The sequence below is a fragment of the Oryza brachyantha genome, chromosome 7 (genome assembly GCF_000231095.2).
Source record: "Oryza brachyantha chromosome 7, ObraRS2, whole genome shotgun sequence".
NCBI lineage: Eukaryota > Viridiplantae > Streptophyta > Magnoliopsida > Poales > Poaceae > Oryza > Oryza brachyantha.
The window spans coordinates 7,876,682-7,901,931 of NC_023169.2; the positions used below are offsets into that span (position 1 = coordinate 7,876,682).

The window sequence follows — 25,250 nt, forward strand, 5'->3', positions numbered from 1 at the left end:
TATTCTCACACAAGAATCAATATATTAAATAGTACACTCTTCATGTAGCATTACTCATAATGGTGGCAAATAGTAGTACACAATAGTAGACAGTGTCACAATAGTGGCAAAACAAGTCGGATAGTTATCCTCCAACATATATACCCGTACCGTTATTTCTGCTCCATATATATAACAGTTTAATTAGTTTATTTTCCTCACCTCATAATGGTGGCAAATTCTTAATGGCGTGCCCTTAGAAACAAGTCTTGGCTCTGACCACAGTTCCATGCTCAAATGATCAGTTCCCCAGTGCAACTTACACATGCTAACCTGGCTGAGATCGAAGCAATTTACCAAGCTCAGATTCGCACGATTGTCTACCAGCATCCATTCCCCTGGGAAATTCAAAATGAGTAGACACAAACATAAGTTACGACAAGCATTCCTTTTAACGAAATTCTACTAAATACTGAAGAATATTGCATACCATTGGGACGAAGATCTCCCTCAAATACCACTTCTCCAGACTCTGGGAAAAGCTCGTGCTTTGTACCGTTGGTGGCTGTAAAAACAACCGAAACCTCTGTTGGATGGTGAAGGATGAAAGTTGGACGAACCCTCAAACAGGCCAACCTTCAAAGGAAAAGCACACTTCCTGGTATCAGTGCATTGCTGTGATCCAAAAGCCATTTCTGTCTATCAGCTTAATTGCCTCTGGGATTCCATCATATTACAATCAACCAGTCAATGCTAACGAATAGTAAGGCCAAGCATATTTATTTCCATGTCTCATCAAAGAATATGTGCTGGTGAATTAGAAGTCCAATGGAAAAGGTGTCTGGTAACCATTTTACTAGGGATATATCAAAAGATTCTTACAACTTACCCTGAAAACCCACCAGAGTCAGCTCCAACCTGTTTTGCTTGAATACTGGAGTCAATTTTAAAAATCTCTGGATTTTTCGTACAGATGGATATTTTGCGCTGAAGAACCAAACCACCACCAATATCTCCTAGCAAACAAATACATTCCTCTTTTCCAGATTGCTCGCGATACCTCCTATATAATCATTTTTAACAAAAAGGTCAAAAAATATATAAAGGAACAACACTTATACACCACCAGTCCATGTTCTCCTATAGAACTATGCCAGAAGTTCTGCCAACCAGGTAACAGTGAAAACAATATCAATTAAAGTGCGCCATGCATTTCTCCTACCTAATGACATTATACTGTTCTGTGCAGCCGGCAGAATCTTCAACCGAATTATATTCCTCATAACCATTGATCCTGTCTGTGTTGTATAGCCATTGGGAACCTGCAGAGATCAAATGTGAACTATATACTTTTGCAAAATAAATGCCGGAAATTATAGATTTTTTATGATGAAGAAATATATTAGTAGGAGAATTACATAAAGAAGTAGTACCTTCAATCTAGATATAAGTTATATTGAGCAGCAATTTCTATACAACTTGAATGGACAATCCCTCATTACAGAAATGATCAAACATGCCTCGTATTTTATTCCGAGGGTGCAAATCTCACCGAACACATTTCACCTTGTCTTTTCACTACTAAGTTCAATGCCATGTTGACCTAACACTATTACACCAATTAATGACTTGTTTGTTGATTATGTATTGTCCATGCTTGTGAAAAAGAGGCCAACATGACATCCAACTTGGCAACTAATGGTCCATCGAATTATATTTAATGAGATTTGCACTCTCAAAACAAAATAAATGACTCAATGGGGTCACGACGTATTTTACTCTAAGGTTATTGAATAAAAGGAAATATTAATATTATATTTCCAATCTATCTCATTGTTTACATGCATATTGATAGTCAAAATCGAAATGTGTAACTGACACATATCCTCAAAACATTTATATTTCCGACCAGAGGTAGTTATAGGGTTATTCATCTCTAATCATATAAAAAACATGTAATCAACGGAAATTCACATAAAATCAATAAGAACAACATACCAGATGGAAGATGTGTCATTGAGATAATACGACCATCAATCCAGGGTACAACTTTAAGCAGCCAGTCCCCGCACTTCAAATCAATAGGTGTTTCAGAAAGTTTAGCCATTTCCCGCACTAATGGCTTATCTATGTCTGGAATAGGTCGAATCATCTCTGTATAATAGTAGGAATGTACTAGAGTAAGCCCACAAATAGAAGATCTTAGAACAATGGAAATACTGATTAGTGGAGATGTACGAATTCCCTTTTGTAAAACATTTTGAGCACTGTGTAGGAGGAATAATACCCAACCGCTTTTTGTGCTCAAGTTCACTTGCTGCCACTAGACTTGATACTTCAGAATCAGCAGGCATTGTTAGCTGTAATTCTCCCCCATCAATGCCATGCGTAGTTACCTATATTTTAAGACAATTTAAATTTCATCTGTACACATGTGACAAAAACAAAAAGGAACTAATATAATGGACCTACCATAGCACCTCCACCTAGTAATATATTTATTTTTAAGTTACGATTTGGCCTCTTCCATGATCCTTCAGTTTGGGCAACTTTAATGGTAACCACTGATGAGTGGAGTTCTGCAACATAATATGTCAAGAGATAATTCCCTTGAAGGAACCCATATCCATCCCCATCATCTTCAAATAGGACACCTTCTGCTTTTCCTGTAACACAAGGATGTTATGTTCCCTGCATTGTTTTGACATAAGGCATATAGCTTGGACATGCATTGTAGAACGGTTGAAGCTCACTTTTGCACATGGTAGTGACACTAATTTCTGCAGTGAATATTATGTCTACTTATGAAAAAGTTGTCTTCATCTACCGATGAAAATTTCTTGGGCACACAAATTTCAACATATGAGTCAAACTATGGTATCGAGTGAGTATGTACCATTTTCATCTAATGCAATAATCAATGACAATTCATCCTCCAATCTTGCTTCTCCAACATGCTTAATAGGAAGGCCTATGGGAAGTATTGCTCCACCTCGTAAATACATCATCGGCAGATCCTGTATAATCAATTATTGACAAAATTAGTGTTGCAACATTGTTCAATGTCAGCACAACAAATATTCATTAACTAACATATAGGGTGAATTTATGGCAAAAAACATACAGGGTGTGAATCTCCAAAATCAAACAACAACCAAATTCCCTTTGGCAACTTCTGTCCAGATTCATGAGCTCCTTTGTTAGGATAAGTGCTGCCAAAGTCCCAGAAATTTGTGTTATGGTGAATAGAAAGTCCCATAAGCAAATTAATCTGAAAACCTTACCTTGTACAATCATCTATCTTCTATTCATGTGCACCTAAGTAAATTAATCTGAAAACCTTACCTTGCACAAACTAGAAGTGATCCCAAGAGAAAGGAAGTTTCAATTTTCCTCAACTCTAAATCTTGTGGATCTACAAAATAAAACGGATTACTCAATTTTCAATTATCTAAATTACACATTGATAAGCTTGAAATTGCGGTGCTATGCAATTTGCAAATTTAGATCATTAACTTCAATTCTATTGTTATATATCGTTTCAGTTTATTTTTTTATTTAAGTTTGCGAGATAATGCTAAATAGCTACAATCCGCTCTAACTATTAAGTAGCATGTCCCAAAAGAAGCCCATGTTCCATTCTCTACCCGCTCCCCTCCCCACCCTCAGACCCGTCCCTACTTTATTAGGTATGCAATGTGTCACCAACCAAACATAACCTTAAGGTGTACTGCAAATGTCATCAATATCACTGTTCCAACCATTCTACACCAAGACTGACCACTAGTTTGAAGTGCATCCTCAACTAGCTCCTCACCATAATTTCATAGCACCACTGGGTAAGAGAACTTTAGGCTTAATTCGATTCTACTATGGAATACAAGTCGAGTTGGTTGAATGTGATTGCAGATGCACTTTTGTACAATAACATGGTGCTATTTTGCTCCAAACCCTCTATGCCAACCTTTTACATACTTCTGGAGTATCACCCTACCTTCAACATCGATCACATAGTCAAGGAGCCTCATGAAAAGATTGTTGTAAGAAGCTTAGTTTGAAGATTATGTCATGGGGCATGGTCGATGGCCCTTTTCATGTTCTAACATCATATCTATGTGTCAATTTCCTCCCAACTGTTGTTGACTATTTTTATCATGGGCAATCCTAACAACCATGTCGAGCTAACCTTATGTGTTTGGCCAACTAGCTTAGTAACCAGGGGTTTTAGCTGCTACCAATAGGTACCAGCCCGGTACCAATGGAGTACAATCCTAGTGCCGACCGGTATAGACCAATACGAACAAGTTCCAGTTATGGTACCAATAGGTATCAGCTGATACTAGTCAGGTACAAAATCTGGTACGAGTGAGGTATTAGGTGTGGTACCTTGTAGGTATCACCCTGTTCCAAAAGGGGATAACATACAACAGCAGCGCCCTAAATAATTCACCTAAGTAGCAGGCAGTGCTAGGGTCGCTGCCGTTGCAACTACTAGAGGAGCATGAGCAATTCCTGCAAGATGCCCTGTTTTGCTTGGGGCAAGCGTAGGGTACACCGCAAGCAAAACTATGACAGCTTCTATCGCGATGCGAATTTTGCACTTGGTTTTGAGTTTGGCTGCACATTGACCATTGCTCACTGGCCTCTGTACCAGATGCAACAAAGGGAAGCTTTAACCACAATTTTGTGAGCCTTGCAAAATTATGAAGGTGATAAACTATGTAGATGCATGTATTTGATGTTATGAATTACTAAAAATCTAATCTTGCCGACTCTACCAAAGGACACTCCTGATTGCATTTGATTCCCTTCTCGATCCTGCTACCACACTCAGTTTTGGATCACATTATTTATCAGTAGTTGGACTGAGGGAAGACAGATTATATATTATCTACATCTAGTTGTAATTTATCATAAACGATCATTTTTTTTCCAAAACAGTGTGACTATATTTTTTGTTCTATAATAAACACAGAAAAAAAAGAAATGTGGAAAGGATGTTGTTGCGTTTGAACCAACTGTCAACTATCCTTATGAAGGATAGAAATCTAATAACTGAAAGCTACGTGGTTAAATATCACTTGAGAAATGATAATGAACAGCATACAATTCTTACCTGCGAAGTAAACTGGAGCAGCAACAGGAGTTCCGTTCATATGAGAAAGGTAAAATAGAGTATAAATGTGTGGTAATAGCCGATACCGTCTTAGTAATGCAAGGCGACAGACCTCTTCACACTGAAAATTTCATAAAGTCTTATGACAAATCAGCACTACGTAAGACTTACTTTCTTTATTTTATAATATAATGTAAGACTTTCTAGTCTTCCAACGATTCATATAGATGATAATGAATCTAGATATATGTATAAATTATACACATCGATCATTGAATAAATCTAGACAAAACTATAAAGTGTTACGATATGAAACGGAGTACATAAAATTAACCAAAAGTGAAAGGAGTACAAAAACTCCACCAAGGAGAAAAGCAATATCATAAAGCATGCAAATTATTGTGTTCTATATGATGAAATGGATAAAATGCTGAGATCTGGTATCACATTGAGTTAACATGCCCTATGTCAATTATTACAAATGATAATCAAAGAGAAAATATAGTATAACAAGATACGCAATAGCAATTCCATGATACTTGTACAAGGGAGCCAGTAAGTTTTGGTTGAGCACATTATTAGTCTTTTGGCATATAAAATAATTAAGAAAATGTGAATTGACAATTTGACAAAATGTTTCAAACGCAACAAGTTTTTTTTAGATTTTTTAAGTTTGAACTGTACCTCTTCCCCAAAGGACCATGGCTCATGGTCCAAGCTTCCTTTCTCAGAATGGCCACGAGAAAATGGAAACAATGCTCCCACTCCCATCCATCTTCCAAAAAGTTTTGGAGTAGCATTTCCACCAAATCCACCAATATCTGGGCCTGCAAATGGTTGACCACTAAGACCCTGACCAAACAACCACAGCATTAGATTTTTAGATCATACAAGTGTTCTGATAAGTGACAAGGTTTACTTTTCTGCCCATCAAATCAATAACAGTTTTCTTAAACTAATGCACAAATAATAATAAACAGAATCATTGTTATAAAACTAGCCCCAAAATTGATATCGGCAGCTAAACGTGGAAGTGATCACCATAGAAGATCCAATCATGACGATGGCACCGAGACACGATATTTGTTAACGAGGTTCAAACAAGTCTACTCCCCAGGGCACTGATTACGAGCGCTCCTCCCCATGGCTGGTCGGCTATGCTGCCAATAGTTGCTCCCTAGGCCTACCTATGCTCATGTCGCCATATTGTCATAGGTTTGCCTTCCTATTTATACAAGAGCCTAGGATAGAGTTCGACTCCACTTCTATCGTAATACCTACTACAACTCCATGTCCTAATTAGAATCCGACTACGTACACATATTCGACATAAACTCTAACAAACTCCACTTTGGCAAATATGCCACACCAATCTGGACCTGCTCTTATGCGAACCTCTGTGTACCTGGACTTGAGTTGGTTCCTTTTTCCACTCATGTCGAGCTGGCCGACAAACCTCCACCTGACTCGCCGTCTTCAGGATCATGCACTGTAATACCAACAAACTCATCCATGACTCCACCTGCAATGACGCTCCCTTGTAGCTTGTACAATCTCGAGCCAGACATCTCACCTATCAGAATAGTTTTGCCATCCTTCATGATCTTCATGGTCTTCCTATTATCCACCTGATACAACCATCCTTCTTCATGTAGGCTCCCAAGCGAAAACCTGATACAACCATCCTTCTTCATGTAGGCTCCCAAGCGAAATCAGACTCCTCCTTAGCCCTTGCACATGTCTCACAGCAATGGCGTAGCTAGGGGGTAGTCCAGGTAAGCCCGTGACTACCCCAAAATCGGCCCAAGAAGACCCCCACCCCCTCGGCTAGCCCAACCTAGTGATAGCGAAGTCAAAAGTTAGGGTTAGGACTCGAGGAACGCAGGTGCATAGGGTGCTAGTCGCTCGCGGCAACAGATATGGAGCAAGGAGGCAGGCAATGGCCTACGGCAGCGACACTGTGCTTGCTCCTCCTCCCGTCCATCACCGGTGGCAGACCTACTCCAAGAGGCGAGCAGGGGCTTGCGGCTTGTGGCGGTGCTCCCTCGCCTACGAAACCTGATGCCACCTAGCCTTCATCCGCTCGCCCGTCTCCCCGCCATGGTTGCCTCTGGTCCTCATCTCCTTGCTTGCCTCCCCCTCTTCCACTCAGCCAGCCACCCATCTCCAGTCCCCGTCTTGATTTAGGGGGTAAATTAACTATTTCCCACTTTTACATATGAGTGACAACAAATTTGTCACTCTCCTCTCATAAGTGTCATGAGAGGGATTAAACGGTTGTGGCAAAGAGTGAAAAAAAATTAAAAGCCCCCATCTCCTTGTGGCCGACAGCCCGTCTTCTCACCTAGATCGCCCGCCTGTCTCCGGTCCCCATATCCCCACGACCGGCGGCCCATCTCCTTGCAGTCTCCCGCCTCTCCATCGTGGCCGCCCACCCGTCTTTGGTCCGCATCTCCCCATGGCCAATGGCTCGTCTTCTCGCCTGCCTCTCCGCCTGGGCACATGTGCCTGCCAGCGCGGCTACGCCTCGCTGGTGGCCGCTGCCCAGTCGGCCTGACCACCTCCTGCACGCTGCATAGTAGCCAAGCACCCGAGCCAGCCTCTGAGTCTCCATGAGATAGTGATCCAATTTGCTAACTTACAATTCATGAACCGTGAATGAATGAGAGTGATATTTGCAACTGATATTTGACAATTTACATGTGAAAGAGCAAGATGGATTTGGTTGCAGTGACCTGAGGCAATTGACACAGAGGCAATTCACAGATTTGGTTACATGTGAAAGCAAGATGGATTTGGTTTAGAGAATCACACAGAGGCAATTCACATATTGCCTTGTGTCTTATATAGTGCATGCAGTTGTAAAAAGTGAGTTATCATGTCTGAGTACAAGGACTTAGGAAGCAGTATGTGTATACAAGTGCATATACTTAATATATGTACTCTAACACCTATTTCCCTTTCCTTAGCCCGTCACCCCCACAACCACTTGACCCCTGTGCCAGCTGCGTCCCAAGAGAGGCTTCGGGCACATGTAAACAACGAGGCATGCAACCACCATGTCTCTGCACTGGTCCTCGCTGCTGCCACCAGCCTTAAGGATGGAGAGTGCTATCGTGTTCTCCCCGCAAGCCTAAGAAGTGTTGGTCCTCTCTGCTTTGTCCTCTTCACACAGCCATGTACCATACAATGTGTCAAAGACTAAGTACTGGCCCATTAAACATCTTAAGAAAACTAGGCTAAATCAAGGCCCACGGGGCCTTAGTGCCAGGGAGACTTCACCATGATCCAGCCAACCTTATCTTCAACCTGTATCAAAGCCTTCTTCAACCTGCATACCAGCCTTTGTAGGAGGAAACCTTCGCCTTTGGGAAGGCGAAGGCTAATGGAGACGAACTTATAGCAGACTTTTAAGGCCCCTTGGGCACATGATGAGTGAGCTCGGCCCAATAAGGCTTAGGCCATGAAAGTTCCCCGTTGTACCTCTGAACATGTCCCTGTCAAGGGGAGAGTCTTATCAAACATGTAAACCTAGAAAACCAGGTTGTTGGCGCTATAAATAAACCCCAAGGGGATTGTACTAGCACATAACTCATGTCATACTTCCAGTTTATCTTTCAACAGCACAAGGCACGTGACAAATGCCACCTGGTGGCGTCTAACCCACACTCAACCATGCCAGCACCACGGTCTCATTACATGAACCACACAAGGTGCATTGGCTCTTCTCTTTCAATACCATTATTCATCTCAGCGGACCACCTGATTACATTATGGGTTAACTAGAAGATATCAAGATCATCTTGTCTAAGTTCTGAAATCCAATTTGGCTATCTACTACAATGTTATATTCAAACTACTACCAAATAGACATACGAGCTCTGTTTTCTGTCCATCAGTTCTTGATGGAAAGCTCTCGGGGTCCTCTTTCCATTGTATCCAACCTTATCTCCAATTCTATTATAGATGACGCCAATCACAAAAACAATGTGTTGTGTCGCCTCTAATGGGTCTATGGGCTTATACCTCTATATGGATCATCGGCCCAAGTGGGGTGCAAGAGGGCTACACCCCAACATGGTAGAGCCAACCCTAGGGACCCCTTGATTGTTCTCTCACCTCCTTAAATAGATAGTTACCCCTTTAGGATTTCTCAGGTTTTGTTTAGATCAAACTTAGTTTCGCTACTCTGTCATGTAATCCCGTGATCGGTTAGACCATCTGTTTCCTCGTTACAGTTTCTCAATTTATCATTTGAATTCAATTTCTAATTGCAATATCATATTGTTTTATCTTTTTCTTGCTTGTCTCTTCAATTTGCATGCAGGAATAAGTTTGATCTACACTGTCTATACCAACAACCCGCGGAGAGGTATATCGATCACTAAGTTGCAACACAACAGTCTCGTACAGTTGTAGTCGGGTCATCAACATTCCTCCCAAATCATAGTTATCACATCTCATTGAAACATCGGGCCAATCAAAACCCTAAGTTTATCGAGCAGAGCTCAGGGTTTATCACCACCTCTCGCAAGATAAGGACCAAGGATTCACTATTAGGCCTTATTTGCATTGGGTAAAATCCTTATCCATCCACATGTGAGTCAGGTATTTAGCACAAAATCTAGGCCCATACAGGTGGATAGGTCAAACATGAGCGGAAAGCATAGTTCATGAATGCTCGCACGTGAGGGAGACACACGAATCCGGGGGACCACATGGATGGGCACCATTTCTCTCTGCCACACATGACGTAGGAGCTAAGGAATCATCATTTTTCCTTTCTTTCGTACGTGCATGATTATACAAATCAATCGAAAACCTTTGGCCCCCAACATGGTAGACCTATATAAAGATTCTATACCATACTAAAAAGACGCTAGTGGTGGACCTGTATAAAGAGGTATACCAACATGGTAGACCTGTATAAAGAGTCAATGACGCGTGGGCCCACGTGGGCCCCAAAAAGGAAGGAAACAGAGGAGGCGGCATGCCTCGACGCCAAGTGGTGACCGCCTCTCCCGTTCATCGGAGGCGGCCAGGCCCGATGTCGCCGGCCGCCGCCCTCCGCCCCTATGCCGAGTCACCGACCACCACTCTGGTTCGCCCGAGGCGGCGAGGCCGGACGCCACCAGCCTCAGCTCATCGCTCGCCCGACGTCGCCGGTGGCCCGCCCCTTACCACCGCGCCACCCCGCTGCCCCAGCAGGTCGCCGCCAGCCCGCCACTGCGCGCCTGCTCCCACCGCACAGCCGCTCACTACTACAAAACCTAACAAATTTGATGGGTCATCCGTATCGGAACCTAACAGCCCGTTGCACACACCCATCTATGACGGGCCAAAATAAGACCCATTGTAGATGACTCTATTTGATTTGGTCATCACCGATAAAATATCATCTGTGTTGGGCCCAAATTTACGCCTGACACGACTCATCCGTGAAAGGCCAAAATCAATGTCCGTCACCGATGACCCTCATTTGTGACGAGCCATAGAATACGACCCGTCAAAGATGACACGATTCGTCCATGAAGGGCCAAAACTAGTATGCATACAAAGTTTATATATGTAAAGTTTGTGTATATAACGTTTACACATATAAAGTTTATGCATACAATGTTTTTACACAAAGTTAGCGTGTTTATACATAAAAAGATATATACAAATATAATTTACTGGTTTTTATTAAAAAAATCAAAATTTTGTTATAAAAATCTTGCCAACAAAATCTATTTGATATAATTGACTAACTAATCTTTTTTTAAATAAAACAGCTTAACTCAAACAAACGCATACATGCATGCCTAACGTTTAGTCGTATTGGTAGGAGAGAAAATCTTACAAATTTGGTAGTATAATAAGCAGCGTGGGCTGCCAATAATCAAAATGCACCGACTGTGCCACTGTGTTCCTCCTCCCTTCTGACCCCTCGCCTCTACACACTTTGTACCTACTGTGGCTAGTAGGAATACTTACACCTTTCTTACTCGTTCTAGCTTCCAACCATAGTGTACATTTAATATGTAATATTTATTCACAACTACTTGTTTTTCAATAGCAAATAATTTCACAAAAAAAGTTTGTTGCTTACTCGTTATTGTAGAATAAAGCTCTCTGCATGTAAAATTCAGAACTCATGCATAGCTTTATCCATGTTAAGACTTCCATATTGTTGACTATACCATTTGATTGTTCTCATTTATTTCGTCTACTATTTTATAGGCTTGTTTGGATTGAAGCCAACTTTTTGTCTACCAAAAGTTTTGCAACTTCAATAGTAGTGCCACGTTTATGTTTGGTTTGCTACTAATTTTTACCCGTATTAGTACAAATTCTACACTACCAAATTTGGTAGTGGAAAAAGTCACCAAGGTTTTGGCACTACCAATGTTTTGGTAGTGATTGGTATCAATGCAAAGGTCTATCTATCCTTTAGGAGGGCCAGTGCATCCTTACTGGATAATGATATCTCACAATTATTTATTTCTGGACTAATTGGCTAGTTGGCCCATGGTGTTAACATACTATATTCGACGATGAACCTTATCCCACATCGTCTCACTTGCTGACCTTGGCCCCTGTTATTTTTGGGTCATATCTGACCATTTGGTACAAACATTCTTTTAGACCTATATTTATATGAATGAGATGTCAATATTGAACATACGTGTGCTATCAATTGATCATAGAAGTAGAATAGTATACACATAATTTAAACCCAAAACTAGGTTCAACATATACATAGTCTTTAGCATCAGCATCTACGGACAATTTTCTTTAGGCCTTGTGGAAAATGTAAAATCTTAATGAATGATTAGAAAAATCGTAACGTGGTAAATTATTTGTGAAAAGAGGGCATTTGTAAACTTGCATAAAGATATAACTCACCAATTGAAGAATCATGGGTATACTCATGTGCAAATGCTCCCAGTTTGATACATTATCACCGGTCCATGTTGCAGCATAGCGCTGTAGTCCTATAAAACCAGCTCGAGTAAGAACAAATGGTCGTTTAGCTGAATTGGCCTGTTTCATTCCCTCGTAAGTAGATCTTGCCATGAGCATTCCATATACCTGGCAGTTACAGAATTAATAATGTTAGAAGTCACACTAGATTATATATAGCAGGGCAATGGGCATCCCAAGGTAAAAATATTACGTTATGGTAGTATGGATGATTCTGGTGACCACCAATATTAGCATCTCCTCTGTGGATATTGCTCTCAGGCATTGTTTTGGTAGTAGTCTGGACATTGACACCAAAAGTTGCAATTTAAGAGGAGCAGAATGAAACTAGTTCAATACAACATATGGTTTATGGTGGATCATATACATTAAAAACAGCAGGTTCATTCATATCATTCCATAATCCATCAACACCATTGGAGACGAACTGCCTTACTAAGCCAGACCACCAGGAGCGTGCTCTTTCACATGTAAAGTCAGGGAAAACACAATCACCAGGCCATACTTCTCCTATACAAGATGAACAAAAGAGGTGCGCTAATTAGTGATATTATTCATCACAGTAATGGAAGAGTTCATTCATTTCACGAAATGTACCAACGAATGGCGTGTTGTCTTTCTTTTGAACCCAAACGTCGTTTTCCGAACCGCTATCATACGCAAAGTAACCGCTCTCATTCTTGATTCCTGGGTCAAGCATCCAGATTGCTTTGCAGCCAATCGAATGGAGATCATCAACCATACATTTTGGATCAGGGAAGCGATGCTGTAACATATTGGATATCAACTAGTAAGCGAGGGAGCAAATGAATTCAGTAGGCAAGTTTCAGCTAAAACAAACATTTTATCAGACAACAGATAAATATTTGGCATCTTCAAATGAAATCTAGAAGTTAAACAAAAGAGTAGGGCAAACAGAGCAGCCTAGGGATATCAGTTACAGAGTAACCACAGAAACTTTGAATTTAACTTTAGTGCACTTGTGCAGCAAACAAGATGAAACATAATCAACTAAACAATGACCAGAAATGTTCTTACACCATCAAACGTGAAACACCTAAAGCCATCCATGTAATCAATATCCATCCATACAACATCACAGGGAATTCCTCTCTCCCTAAATGTCTTTACAACCTGCAACAGAAAAAAAACACAAGGATCAGCGTTAAAATACCATCAGGAATATATTAACAAACCAAAATTTGTTTTTTTGACGCAGGTGTTAATTCTCATCACCCAATACAAATTAGATAGACAAATCGTTTTCAAAATATTGAGGGCATGCTTCTTCCCCAACTCAACTCTGGAGTCTGGCCTTGTTGAATTCCACATTATCAATAAAATATATTGTAAATTTGAACACAATTCTAGCACAAGTTATTATGAGTTATCTAAATTCTTTTATGAGACTAGTAAACATTAATTGTCTTATTGATACCTCTAAATGATCACACGAAAAAGGAAATTTTGAATGAGCTATAGTCTAGGAATATCCCTAATTACCAATTAAGTAGAGTTTAGATATGCCTTGACACATAAAAGTATGAGGAAAATCTACAGTGCTCAAGTTCATGGGCGCACAGGCACAGTGACACCATTCTGCAGATTCATGTTCAATTGAATCTTTAGACATCCACTGAGAAAAGAAAATACCTGTAGTACTTTTTCGGAAGATTCATAGCTATAACGACATTGATGGTATCCGAGTGACCATTTCGGTGGCATGGAGATAGTTCCTACAAAATAGGACCAATTAAATAGAGAACAAAATAGAATATGTTAGGTCCTTTCCAATAATCTGCAGGGCATCCAGTAAAAGGAACTTTCAGTTTTTCTAGAACACTAGTATACCACTCATTCACTGTCTTGAAATGAATGTGACAACTGATACTGTCAGATATATTCCGTAAACAACTAAATACAATTCAATGCTATGAGATTAGCTAATTTACTCGCCATTTAAACCAAGTTATATGCCTCACTTAAAAAAAAAACTAACTCCATACAACTCCACAAGCACCAATTTTTATATCCATGTATGAAAATTAAATCTGTGAAACATTTATCACATAAGAAATCCTAAGTACTTAAACTTTCAAATGAATTGAGAATGATTAGGACATGTACCTATTGCGTGAGACAAGGATGTGGTAACTTCAGATGGAGTATTAAAAGGTCCAAACACTATAACAGGGTAAGCACATGAGGCAGAAAATTTCATGGTAGATTCTTGCCGCAAGTCAATCTGTCATGTTAGTACATGCTTATTAGCGAGGAAGAAGAGTGAAGTATGGACAAAGTAAGCTATGTAAATGCAGCATGTATACTTCACAGCGGCAAGTAGTGTCAGCAAGGACTCCCAATGCCTTCCCGTCAGGAAGAACAGCCAGTACCCAAGGGTGTGACTGATATAGTGATGTGGTTCCTGGACCATAATCCCCTGCATCCGTGTTCCAAGCAACAACCTAATCGAAGAATCACATATCAAAATTTAAGGAAACAGCTACATAAAGGTGAATGAATAATTTCTAAAAGATATAACTTACCAGCTTTCCAGTTCTCTCAAGTGGCCCGCTTGATTCTCCAGTGCCGTAGAAAGATGTCCCAGAAGGAAGCTATTTGTTTACATGTAGTGCACCAGTAAGCCCATTTGTAACAAGCTTTGAATCACAGTGTCAGACTGCCAGAGATATGTACACATATCTCTTGTTAAAAAAATAGACATGTACACATCATTACTAAACACAATTAGTGGACCATCAACTTTGGACTACATGGTGAAAGTGCATCTAGGCCCTTAATTTGTTTTGGTGATTAATGACAATCAAATGATGAGGACTAATGATGTGTGTGAAAATGTGAAGGTATAAATAGTTCTCATAAAAAAGTTATCGTTGCGCCGCCCATGTGAAAAGAGAAGTAAAATCGGTATATTCGTGTTGGCGTGTATATTTATTTTCAATTCGAGTCATCTAGGAATGCCATACTATAAAGAGGGGTGCGCAAATGAAATCTAGGAATGAATCCGGTGCTCGGAAATATTTTTGAAGTGTATCTTTTGCTATCATTTTGAAGTTGTGCTGGAATTTACGGAAGTTCCGAAGGTACTGTCGGAACTTCCGAAGGGGTCAGAATCGGTTTTGTATGTTTGACGAAAGTTCCGAAGGAGCCAAAATCGGTTCTGAATGTTAGACAGAAGTTCCGAAGGAGACCTTCAGAGGTTACAAAGGAGCCAGAATCGGTTCTGTATGATTGACGGAAGTTCCGAAGGTCTTGATCGGAATTTCCGTTGACTTGACTTTTCGCAGTTGACTTTGAATTTTCTAAGTGTTGGGGGCTGTTATTTTGAACTGACCGGAAGTTCCGAAGAAGACCTCCAGAAGTTCCGAAGAAGGAATCTTTTGCCCCCAACGGGCAGAAATTGAGAGGGTGTATAAATACCCCCAACCCTTCAAGCTAGGGTTGCTGCTTCACTTGTTCATCTCTATGCCCTTGGCATGCATTTCTTGAGATTCACTTTAAACCTTGCTTTCTCACTTCTTCCTCTCCACGGATCTAAGTGCTTTAGATTTTGTGTGTGAGAGAGTTGGTTGGTTTGAGTTGGTTTGAGTGCTTGGTGTTGACTTCGTGAGAAATTTCTTAAGCACTAGATTCATCCCCAAGATCTCTTTGCTAGCTTGTTACTCTTGGTGGTTGAGGACACCTAGACAGCTAGGCGTCGTTTCTCGAGCCACTGAAGCTCTTGTGGTGCGCCGCGGAAAAAGTTTGTGAAGGTTGGATCTCACCTCCGAAAGGGAAGAGATACCTCGAGTGAGGGAGAGTGCAGGAGTGCAACCCCGAGGAAAGGGTTGTGGAACCCGGCTCAAGTTTGAGCTCCTCAACGGAGAGTACAATCCCCTCAAGGATTGGAACTTCGGTAAAAAGTCTCCGTCTACACTTGTGGTGAAATCTCTCTATCTTGTGATTTGAGCTTTGCTTTTGGTTGCCGCACGTACTCTAGTTGCTGCTTGTGCAAAGCTTGGAGGTGGTTTACTTATTTGAGGTTTGGTTAGATAGATCTACTCATTTTTCATTCTAGACCTGGTGCTGTTGAAAGTTCCGAAGATCAACGGAACTTCCGAAGGCCGGAAGTTCCGAAGCCTCTGACCGGAACTTCCGAAAGTCTTAGCTTTCGCTTTTTAGGATTATTTTTTTAAATCGCCTATTCACCCCCCTCTAGGCCTTGATATACTCTTTCAATTGGTATCAGAGCCTAATCTCCTTATTAGGCTTAACCGCTTGGAGAGATCATGTCGAGAGAGAGGAAGGGTGATGATGCGATTATTCCTCATGGCCGAAGCGGTGATTACTCCGCCATCGGGCATGAATACTCTACATCTACATCCTATTCCTCTTATAGCGATAGAGCACCGTACTTCAATGGTACGGAGTATGCCACTTGGAAGTATAGGATGAAGATGCACTTAAAGTCTATTAACCCATCTATTTGGAGAATAGTCGAAAATGGCTATGTTTCGCAAAAATCCACCAAAGAAGATGACAAGAATGCGCCCACCGAAGAAGATGACAAGAATGAGCATAAGAATGCTCAAGCTACCAATGCATTGCTTAGTGCATTGAGTTCACGTGAGTTCAATCGAGTCGATGGGATTGAGAGCGCCAAGAAAATTTGGGACACCCTCCGCAATGTCCATGAAGGCACCGACGGGTGCGTGAATCCAAGGTGGAAATCTTGAAGGGACAATTGGAGAGGTTCGTGTTGAAGCCGGAGGAGACCCCAAGTGAGATGTACGACCGGTTGAGCAAGATCGTCAACGAGATCAAGGGACTTGGGTGCAAGGACATAACACATAGTTATGTTGTGAAGAAGATGCTCCGGGCCATCACACCAAGGAACTCAACCTTGGTAACTCTCATACGTGAGAGTGCCGACTTGAACACCTCGACACCTCATGACGTGCTTGGGCGAATCCTCGCTCATGACTTGATGGAGCGAGAATCCAAGGATGCTTGCAACTTCATCTCTCAAGGCTCAACACCGAAGAAACAAGACATAGCCTTGAAAGCCGTCAAGGAGGCCGAGGTTGATGAAGAGTGTACTTCTCAAGCCGAGGATGACATGGCATTGTTCGTCCGGCGGCTTGGGAAGTACATGAGGAGAAGCGGCTTCTTCAAGGGAGGCGCCTCCAAGTCAGCTTTGGCAAGTCAAGGGGAAGGCACTCATCACGCAAGTGTTTCGAGTGTGATGAAACCGAGCACTTCATCGCCGAGTGCCCCAAGCTCAATGATGACAAGAAGAAGAAGAAGGAGAGGCACTTCAAGAAGAACAAGGGCAAGCATGGGAAGAAGGAGGAAAGGGGGCAAGCTCATATCGGTGATGAGTGGACCTTTGACTCCAAGAGCAACTCAAGCTCAAATGATAAAGATGGAATGGCAACCGTCGCCATCAAGTCTTCACCACCACCGCCACCAACCCTCTTCAACTATGATAGCGACAATGACGCTCCTCTTTGTCTTATGGCAAAAGAGCGCAAGGTATCATCTTCCTCAAAACTATTTAGTCATGACTTGATTGATGAAATTTGTAGGAGTGATGATGATAAGGTTGAAGATGAGTTGATCGATAAGCTAAGCAAGGAGTCCTTGTCAACCATGTGTGAATTGCTTGACACTATTGAGGATCAAGAGTCCCTTCTCGAGAAGCAAGAGGCTATTGTAATTCGTGAGAAAGAGCGTAACCTTAAACTCAAGAGTAAACTCACTAAGGAGAGAAAGAGATATGAGACACTTGTGCGTCTTTACAAAGACACCAAGAACTCATGCTCACTACTTGAAGAGTCAAATGCGAAGCTTCTAGAGAAGGTGGAAAGCTTGGAAAAGGCATACCGCTCTCTAGAGGATAAACTTGACACACTTAACAAAGTGCTCTCCTTCACTTGGAGAGATTTCTAAAAACTCAAAGGAGTCAAGCAATGAGCCATGTGTTAAATGCAAGGACCATGACCTTGATGCTTGCACCTCAAACGCCAAGGCCGTGAAAGCCTTGACCACTCAAAGTGAGAAGCTCATGGGGTTATTCAACAACAGGCTTCTCAAGTGCCATATGGGTAGTAAGGCCCTAAAGGAGTACCTCAGGTACCAACGTGACAACCACAACCGTGAAGGTCTTGGGTACATTCCTCCACCTAAGGGAAGAGTTGATAGGAGTGTTATGATCAAGAAGATCAAAGGGCTTGACAACTTTGTCAAGGCCAAAAGTATCCTCCCTATTACTCATATGCCTCATTGTTCATTTGACACATCTTATGTTCTTAGGAGGAATGCCAATGGTCATGTTGTGGCTCGCTATGTTGGTCCTCAGGGCAAACATATTTCTATCAAGAGAGCTATTTGGGTGCCAAAAGCACTTGTCCCTAACATGAAAGGACCCAAGCAAGTGTGGGTACCTAAAGCAAGAAGTTGAACTCTTGTAGGAATATGTCTCCGATGGAAGGAGCTGGGTGATCGATAGCGGTTGCACCAACCACATGACCGGAGAAAAGTCGATGTTCTCATCTCTTGATAAAAATGGATCATCTCAAGAGAACATCGTCTTTGGAGACAATGGTAAGGGAAAGGTCGTTGGATTGGGTAAGATTGCAATCTCCAATGACCTCTCTATCTCAAACGTTCTTTTAGTAAAATCTCTAAATTACAATCTTCTTTCCGTTTCTCAATTATGCAAGCTTGGATATAATTGTCTATTTACCGATGTGGATGTGACCGTTTTTAGAAGAAATGATTCCTCCGTGGTTTTTAGAGGTGTTCTCAACGGCAAGCTTTATCTTGTTGACTTCTCTTCGAAAGAAGCGAACCTTGAGACATGTCTAGTGGCCAAGTCCAACATGGGGTGGTTATGGCATCGGAGACTAGCCCATATTGGAATGAGGAATCTTCACAAACTTCTAAAAAGGGATCATATTGAAGGACTACCAAATGTGCATTTTGAGAAAGATAGAGTGTGTAGTGCATGTCAAGCCGGAAAACAAGTTGGAGCGCGACACCCAGTCCAGAATGTGATGATCACCACAAGACCTTTGGAGCTTCTACACATGGACCTCTTCAGGCCGATTGCTTACATAAGCATCGGAGGTAACAAATATGGCCTTGTAGTGGTAGATGATTTTTCACGTTACACTTGGGTTTTCTTTTTGTATGACAAGAGTGAGACACAAGAAATATTCAAGAAGTTTGCAAGAAGAGCCCAAAATGAGTTTGATGTCAAGATCAAGCAAATCCGAAGTGACAATGGTGGTGAATTTAAAAACACCAACATTAAAGAATATCTTAATCATGAAGGCATCAAGCATGAGTTCTCCGCTCCCTACTCCCCACAACAAAATGGTATAGTAGAGCGGAAGAATAAAACACTTATAGAGATGGCGAGGACCATGTTAGATGAGTACAAGACGTCGGATCGGTTTTGGGCCGAAGCCATCAACACCGCATGTCACGCCATCAACCAGTTGTATCTCCATCGCCTTCTAAAGAAGACATCCTATGAGCTTCTTACCGGTAACAAACCGAACATCTCATACTTTCAAGTTTTCGGTAGTAAGTGTTTTATTCTTAACAAAAAGGCAAGAGCATCCAAATTTGCGCCTAAAGTGGATGAGGGGTTCTTGCCTGGCTACGCGTCAAACTCGTGTGCATACCGTGTTTTCAACAAGACCTCCGGTGTTGTTGAGATCACGCGTGGTGTGACGTTCGACGAAACTAACCGCTCCCAAAAGGAGCAAGTTGATTCTCATGTGCTAGATGAAGAAGAAATACCCTACGAAGCTATACGGAGGATGGCTATTGGGGATATACGTCCTCAAGTGTCAAATAGAGATGACCCTTCTTCATCAACACATGTTGAGCCATCAACATCTCAAGTGCAAGAACCACCATCATCAACAATCCATGAGCAAGATGAAGAAAGCCGTGAAGATGTACCACAAGTACCACATCCAAGAGTTCATCAAAGTATCCATCGTGACCACCCCACTGACAACATCCTTGGTGATATAAATAGAGGGGTAACAACTCGATCTCGTGTCGCAAATTTTTGTGAACATTACTCGTTTGTTTCCTCTATTGAGTCACTTAGGGTGGAAGAGGCACTTGAAGACGCTGATTGGGTGATGGCCATGCAAGAAGAACTCAACAACTTCACGCGCAGTCAAGTGTGGTCGCTAGTAGAACGACCACAACAAAACGTGATTGGAACAAAATGGGTCTTCCGCAACAAACAAGATGAAAACGGCGTTGTTACACGAAACAAGGCAAGGTTAGTGGCGCAAGGCTTCAAACAAATCAAGGGACTCGATTTTGGTGAAATTTTCGTGCCAGTTGCTAGACTTGAGTCAATTCAAATATTACTTGCATATGCAACTAACCATGACTTCAAGCTATACCAAATGGATGTGAAAAGTGACTTTCTTAATAGGCCTATTAATGAGTTGGTGTATGTGGAACAACCGCCGGGCTTTGAAGACCTCAAGTAGCCAAATCACGTGTACAAACTTCACAAGGCGCTTTATGGGCTTAAGCAAGCTCCTAGAGCATGGTATGAATGCCTTCGTGACTTTCTTGTGAAAAATGGCTTTGAGATAGGCAAAGCCGACACTAATCTCTTTACTAAAAGACATGGCAAAAAATTATTTTTATGCCAAATATATGTAGATGACATTATATTTGGTTCTATTAATCAAGCTTTTAGTGATGAGTTAGTAGGATGATGACTAAGCGTTTTGAGATGTCCATGATGGGCGAATTGAAGTTCTTCCTCGGCCTTCAAATCAAGCAATTAAAGGAAGGAACCTTCATTTGCCAAACCAAGTATGCTAAGGACATGCTCAATAAGTTTGACATGGAGAATGCCAAACCGGCCCGCACACCAATGCCTTCAAATGGGTATCTTGACCTCAACGAGCAAAGTAAAGACGTCGATCAGAAGGTATACCGTTCTATCATTGGCTCCTTGCTCTATCTTTGTGCATCTAGGCCGGATATTATGCTTAGCATGTATATGTGTGCAAGATTTCAAGCTGCTCCCAAGGAATGTCACCTTGTGGCCGTTAAGAGAATTCTTAGATACATAGTTCATACTCCTAATCTTGGCCTATGGTATCCTAAGGGTGCACGGTTTAATCTCATTGGTTACTCCGATGCGGATTATTCCGGGTGCAAAGTGGATAGAAAGAGCACATCGGGTACTTGTCAATTCTTCGGTAGGTCTCTTGTTTCTTGGTCTTTCAAGAAGCAAAACTCCGTCGCCCTATCCACCGCCGAGGTAGAATACGTTTCGGCGGGGAGTTGTTGTGCTCAATTCCTTTGGATAAAGCAAACTTTACAAGACTATGGCCTAAATGTGAGCAAAGTGCCCCTTCTATGTGACAATGAGAGTACCATCAAAATTGCCAACAATCCCGTCCAACACTCTCGCACAAAACACATAGATGTCCGCCACCTCTTCCTAAGAGATCACTCCACCAAGGGCGACATAGAAATTTCTCATGTGGGAACCGAAAAACAATTGGTGGATATTTTTACCAATCCCTAAGATGAGAATAGGTTTTGTGCCTTAAGGAGTGAGCTAAATATCTTGGATTCTCGAAATGTGGCTTGATATGTTGCATGCATGCATGGCACATTGTGACAAATTGCTTATTCAATTCATAAATGATCACTAGTCACTCTTGTGTGTATAAATTGAATCTATGTGCTTTTGGAGCTTCATTTTGTGTAAATGTTGGTTCTAGCACAATTTATATGGATTCATACATGCCCTTCCTAGGAAGGGTAATATGCATGTGCATATTTTATCTCATGATTCAATATGATAAATTGCAACATGATCTCATAATGGATCAATGTGTTTCAATCATACTCTTCCAAGTCGTTAAAATGTTTTTGATCAAGTCATCCCTTCGAAAAACAAGTTTTTAGAGTCTTCCTGGAATTTTCGAAAGTTCCGGTCAGGGTGACCGGAAGTTCCGGAGATCTTACAGAACAGAATTCCACTCCATCGGAAGTTCCGGTCAGCCTGACCGGAAGTTCCGAGGCCTCCAAATTCGGGTATGTATCTTTGACGGAAGTTCCGGTGAAGGGGACCGGAACTTCCGAAGGGGCCTCCAAGTATATAAAGGGGGAGGCCGTGGGGAGGGTAAAAGTTTTTCACTTTTTACCTCTCCCCCACGGTTCTAACCCTAGTTCTTCACCCTCCACCAAAAAGCTAGGGCTAGATCCAAGTTGTTTGAAGGTTTCCTTCACTCCACGTGGTGTGGAGACGGATTTGAGGCCTTCAAGCGACGATCCCCATCAAGTTCTTCACAAGTTCATCATCTTAAGGTATTTTCTTCGGTTTCTCTTTGGTTCTTTCTTAGATCTACATGCCTTGGGACAATGCCTTTGGATTCCGCTTGGTAGAACCATAGATCCGTGGTTATAGAGTACTTTCCTAGAGTTTATTCACAGTTTCCACGGTTGAATCATGCAAATCTTGGGTTTTGGGGTTCGGGTTTGAACTCCTCGGAAGTTCCGAAGAGGATTCAGCCCCGAGCACCATCCAATGCTTTGCATTCCTAGAGTCCTCCGATCCTTATTTTCTTGTTCTTGTTTGTGTGAAAGGATCATGGCTCCAACAAAGAAGTTTTCCAACAGGTAAAAGGGAAAGAGGGTTCGCACTCCCACCTCCTCCTCAAAGAATGCCACTGACAGTGATTGGTCTCCCAGCGACCATTAGCATGTCCCTCAAACAGAGAGGGTGAATCTTGGAGGAAGGTTGCTAGAGAGAAGGGTCGCAGCCAAGGTGCCAGCAGGACGCTTTGATCCAACCAGACAAGGTTTTCGTACTGGGGACGTGGTTGGTCCCCTGTACATTCACAGGCCAGTTGGCAACAGAGGCACTGTGACCAACTGGAACAAGAAGGTGGAAGATCTTGTGAGGGCCAGATCTCAAAGTGGGCCAGATGCGACAAGGTCTGTCTCAGATAGTCGCTTCTGGAGTAAGTTTCAGTAGGACTTCTATGAGACAGTGATCATGGCAAAACAACACAAGACTGTCCCCATGCAGTGGATAGACTGAGATGGTCTGCACCGACTAGATGTTCCCGTGGTCAATGAGATCATCAGCATCTGCAGGCGTATGTACCTTTTAGAGATCATGGAACTTGAGCATGATTGGTGTGAGGAAATAATAGCTCAGTTCTATGCTACAGTTTACTTTGGAGGACCTAAGGGGAACACCATGTTTTGGATGACACAGGAAAGGTAGTACAATATCATCTACAATGACTTTGTGGTCGTTTTCGGCTTTGATAAGTACTCTGTAGACATCTACAACAAATTACACAGCAAAGATGTTCTTGCTGATGGCATGTTGTCCCACATGTATATTCCTAGAGGCAGTCCAGACTTGGGGGCAGTAAAAGGACTCAATCCTATCTTTGTCTATCTCAACAGGATGTTGAGGAAGACCCATACTCCCAAGGACGGTGATGCTAGCCACATCAACTCCTACACTCGCAACATCTTCGCAAGATGAGGCTCCGAGATTCCTTCAATGTGCCTAGGTTCATTTGAGATGAAATCTGCAATACCTCTGTCACTCACAGAAAGGGTCTGGGCTACTCTATTTACATCATGTTTATGATTGAGATGGTCACTGGAACCACCTTTGTTAAGGAAGTCAACCACACCAAACTTGGTCTTCGCCTGAATCAGCCAATCTATGAGTCTGGAGGAGAGAGGAAGTAAGGAGGCACCAGTCAGGCTGCTCCTGCGGAGAAAAACTCTTCCTATAAATATTCCCTAACACACTTGTTAGATGTGTTATCACCGATTTTCACTTCAATTTGTACTGTCCATCCTAATCCTCGTCACATCACTGCTCCCGCGGAGCATCAACGAAAAAGCATTGGGAAATTACAGGGATGCCATTATAACTCTTTAAAATTAGAGATATGTCATCCTGACCCACATATTATTGACTTATGCGGATCCCATATATCATTGTGATACCAATGATATATCTCTAACTTTACAAATTATAATATCAAGTTTGTAAATTCCCAAAACAAAACCCAACCAAATCCGTCCTGACGCTTCTGTTGATTGTTGAACCTGAACCGACCGAGCCTGCACGCGGCAACCGCCCGCCCCGCCCCGTCCTAATCAAATTTGCCTTACCTCAACCACGACGCGCTGGACCTCCCCCACCACCTCGCACGCCGGCACGATCGCCGGCCGGTCCGCCCCGGCGCGCGGCTCCTCCCGCCGGCGGGGCTCGGCGAACGAGAGGCTGGGCCCCGCCGCCGCCCGCGCGGCCTCCGACGCGTCGAACCGGAACACCCCCTCCTCCAGTATCCGCGCCCACACCATCTCCACCCCTGTCACCGCCATGCTCCTCCTCGCGCCGCCGCCGAGAATGCCCTCAGGCTCACCCTCTCGCCGTCTCCCAGTCCCGGAAGCGGAAGCGTTGGCATCGCGCGGTTCGCTGCGGGGTCTCTACAAAATACTAGGTTAGCTGAGTGGGTTGCGTGCGCGGTGGGCTGGCTTGCGTGGAATCGGAGTTGTTTAATCGCAACAGGCGGCGGGGAGTGGGCGGCGCAGGTAGGGAGAAGCCATCATGGCGTGTGACGACGACATCCATGATCCATGGCGGGCGACGGCGGCGGAATGCGCGCGCGCGCGGGTTTTCTTCTTGGTTTGGGGCAGACGACTAGACGGGGAGGGGGGTCAATGGGTCAAAGGGTAAAATACTGCTGGTGCACTAGCCATACTCTACATATTCCAGAGCTACTTTTTAAATAAGTTTATAAGCTATGTTTGGTGTACTAACTCCATGTTATTTATTCGATGGTGTTGATTTTTTAACTTTTGTTTTATTGAAAATATTATATAAAAATATAAGTCATTTTTAAAGTATATTTATGATAAACAAATAATAATTAATCATTTAATTTTTTTATGGTGTCACGTGGATTCAAACATTGACTGTGTTAAATAAAAAAAATTGGAGGCTGTATAAACTTAATGTGTCAAGGGTTCTCATTGTAAATCACTGTTCCCACCAAGGAATAGGTCTAATTATTTTGCCTACAAAATTTAATGGCCGGGTTCAAAACTAGTTGAAAATAAAATTGTACAGAGTTTTAAGTTAAAA

The 25,250-nt window shown here is 42.3% G+C and overlaps 1 protein-coding gene across 1 annotated transcript; it reads right to left on the reverse strand.

Moving 5' to 3' along the window:
- On the reverse strand, positions 1–24,801 carry LOC102716889 (alpha-glucosidase 2-like). Its single transcript, XM_040526501.1, has 22 exons — positions 24,275–24,801; positions 14,608–14,676; positions 14,389–14,526; positions 14,189–14,306; positions 13,715–13,797; positions 13,100–13,195; positions 12,659–12,827; positions 12,429–12,571; positions 12,255–12,341; positions 11,984–12,169; positions 5,780–5,947; positions 5,096–5,216; positions 3,325–3,394; positions 3,104–3,191; positions 2,876–2,996; positions 2,452–2,645; positions 2,267–2,375; positions 1,978–2,133; positions 1,202–1,301; positions 869–1,042; positions 470–615; positions 1–377 (listed from the first exon to the last, which is right to left on the reverse strand). Exons 1-22 carry the CDS (start codon positions 24,485–24,487, stop codon positions 184–186), a joined length of 2,943 nt encoding a protein of 980 aa, XP_040382435.1. The 5' UTR covers positions 24,488–24,801; the 3' UTR covers positions 1–183.
- Positions 24,802–25,250: the final 449 nt, after the last annotated feature.